The 2,703-nt window shown below is 45.1% G+C and overlaps 1 protein-coding gene across 1 annotated transcript in view; it reads left to right on the top strand.

The window, feature by feature from the left end:
- g2e3 (G2/M-phase specific E3 ubiquitin protein ligase) overlaps positions 1 to 2,703 on the top strand; it is a 12,289-nt gene that overhangs the window by 7,834 nt on the left and 1,752 nt on the right. Inside the window, exons 10-16 of the mRNA XM_014022137.1 lie at positions 99 to 192; positions 261 to 431; positions 1,144 to 1,292; positions 1,380 to 1,564; positions 1,647 to 1,819; positions 1,952 to 1,991; positions 2,092 to 2,263. Coding sequence (XP_013877591.1) covers positions 99 to 192; positions 261 to 431; positions 1,144 to 1,292; positions 1,380 to 1,564; positions 1,647 to 1,819; positions 1,952 to 1,991; positions 2,092 to 2,263 — 984 coding nt within the window. The remainder of the gene's footprint in view (positions 1 to 98; positions 193 to 260; positions 432 to 1,143; positions 1,293 to 1,379; positions 1,565 to 1,646; positions 1,820 to 1,951; positions 1,992 to 2,091; positions 2,264 to 2,703) is intronic.

Raw genomic sequence — 2,703 nt, 5'->3', positions numbered from 1 at the left:
CCTCTGACTTAAAACTGCTGGAAAGATGAACTGACGTTGTTGTTGTTGTTGTTGTTGTTGTTGTTGTTGTTGTTGTTGTTGTTGTTGTTTACCTCCAGCCTCCCTGGTTACAACACCTCAGGAAGGTCAGAGGAGAAGCCGGCTGTCCAAACGTCACCTGTCTTCACTCCAGTCTCCCCTCAGCTGTAAAAGGTAGAGCTGCAGCGCTCAGACCTGCTGCCTCCTGCAGGACCGGCTTTCAGTCCGTCTGTCTCTTTCAGAACCTGTTTACCGGTCGGACCTGGGTCACCTGAGGATCTCCTTCAGGCTTTAGTCCCTCAGCTTCATCACACCAACGTCCAGCTGGAGGTGGATGGAGACCAAGCTCTGTCCGCTGGACTACACCTGGTCCGGAGGACTGACTTTGACCCCACATGCTCCCTGTCTGTCAGGTCTGCAAACACACAAACAGACAAACACAAACAAACAAAAAGATAAACACACAAAAAACAAACACAAACAAACAACAGACAAACACACACAAATGGATAAACAAACACACAAACAACAAACACACACACACATATAAACAAACAAAAACAAATGGATAAACAAACACACAAACAACAGACAAACACAAACAAATGGATAAACACACAAACAAACAAATACACAAAAAAACAACAGACAGACAGACATACAAAACAAACACAAACAAATGGATAAACTAACATGCAAACAAACACACAAACAAACAACAGAAAAACACACACACAAACATACAAAAACAAACACAAACAAACAAACAACAGACAAACGGACACAAACATACAAAAACAAACAAACAAATGGATAAACAAACATATAAACAAACATATAAACAAACACAAATAAACAAACAAACACAAACAAATGGATAAACAAACACAAACAACATACAAACACACACAAACAAATGGATAAACAAACACAGACAAACACACAAACATACAAAAGCAAACATATAAACAAACACAACAAATATATAAACAAATAAACAAATAGATAAACAAGCACAAACAAATGGATAAACAAACAAACACAAACAAAGGGATAAACAAACACACAAACAAACAAACACAAACAAACTGAAGCGTTTACAGGACTCTGGATGTTCTGTCTCAGGTTCAGAGACGAGCAGGGATCTTCATTGTCCTGCAGCCGTGAAGACTCAGCAGAGAAGTCCTTCCTGAAMCTCCTCGTCCAGCAGATCCAGGACTCTGTGGTCTTTGAGGGTCCCAGTGGATCCAAGAACCTGTCTCTGGACTCTCGGGGTCAGTAGAGGGTGTTTGTGAGGAGTGTGTCAGTAAATGATGTGTGTGGACTCCTGCAGGTTGACTCTCTGACCTCTGCCTCCTCAGCTCTACGTGACGATCTGTACTTCGACGTGGGCTGCCTGCTGGCTCTGTCCCTGGTTCACGGGGGTCCACGTGTTGGTTTCTTCTCTCCCGCTCTCTACCAGTGTCTGTTCAACTACCCGGCCAACTGCCCCCTCACTGTCAGGGACCTGACCCCTGATGCCCCCCTAACCCACCTAGTCAGGCGGGTGAGCTCAGCTCAGCATGGAGCAGCCGCTACGCTAACCGTACGGCCCGTTTAAACGCAGCACTTTGATTTCACCGTTTCAGATCGGCACGGCCAGGACTGCAGAGGAGCTGAGAGAAGCTGCTGCAACCAGCGGGGAGTTCCTGGAGCTGGCGGGCTGCAACCGACCAATCACAAGCCTGGAGGACCGAGAGGCACTGCTGGAGGACCTGGTCAGCTTCAGCTTGATCACACGGATGCAGCTCCCCCTGCAGAGGTACGAAACCTGSATCAGCTGCGGCGGCCATCTTTAATCAAATTCAAACATTTCCTTTGTGTGGTTGAAGGTAACAGGAGCATCACTGCTTCCTGTCGGGGGGTTAACCTGTGTGTTTGGGTCCTGCTGCAGGTTTCGGGAGGGTCTGCAGACGTTGGGCGTCTTCGATCAGGTGATTTTAACCTCCTGTTTTCTGCAACGACACAAAAGTCKTTAAAGTTTCTTTGGTTTTCCAAATCAAACTACGAGTAAAGAGGTTTGATCCGGTCCAGGTCCAGCTCTTCCCGTCGGTCTTCTTCAGCGTTTTCTGCCAGACCACCACCTCCGTCACGGCTCAGACGCTYGGCTCGCTCTTCACCGTCAACTTCTCTGAGCAGCAGGACAAAGTGGAGCGAGAGACGCCCGTCGTCACCTTCTGGAGACACTTCCTGCTGGAGTGTGAAGGTCTCAGGCTGAACAGAATATACAGAAATATTTATCAAATAGACTTTGAGTTGTGCACACATTGGGCCTCATCAGAACTGTTGGTACGAACAGATTTGTTATGAAGTTGTGCGTATGAGTGATTTTAACTAATCATTCACCTGTTTTCTTGTAAGTAAGGTTGGGCAATATTGGCAAAAAAAAATCACGATTAATGTKTTGTATTTAGCCGATAACGATTAATTTAAAGATTAATCCCCCAGAGTCCCTGGATACCCTTGTATCCTAGTCACATGACCAATTTATAGGGAGAAAATTGGCTCTTCGTAAAATCTGTTCCAAATTGTGTCAAAATTACAGACTTCAGGCTAAACATCAAACTTCAAATTGTGTTAATAAATAAATTACAGAACTTTTTTTTAATGTTCATCCTGTTTGAAGGGGAGAGGAGCACCAAGCAG

This window comes from Austrofundulus limnaeus, unplaced genomic scaffold, assembly GCF_001266775.1.
Source record: "Austrofundulus limnaeus strain Quisiro unplaced genomic scaffold, Austrofundulus_limnaeus-1.0 Scaffold318, whole genome shotgun sequence".
NCBI classification, from domain to species: Eukaryota; Metazoa; Chordata; class Actinopteri; order Cyprinodontiformes; family Rivulidae; genus Austrofundulus; species Austrofundulus limnaeus.
This window is presented reverse-complemented; position numbering and strand designations above follow the sequence as displayed.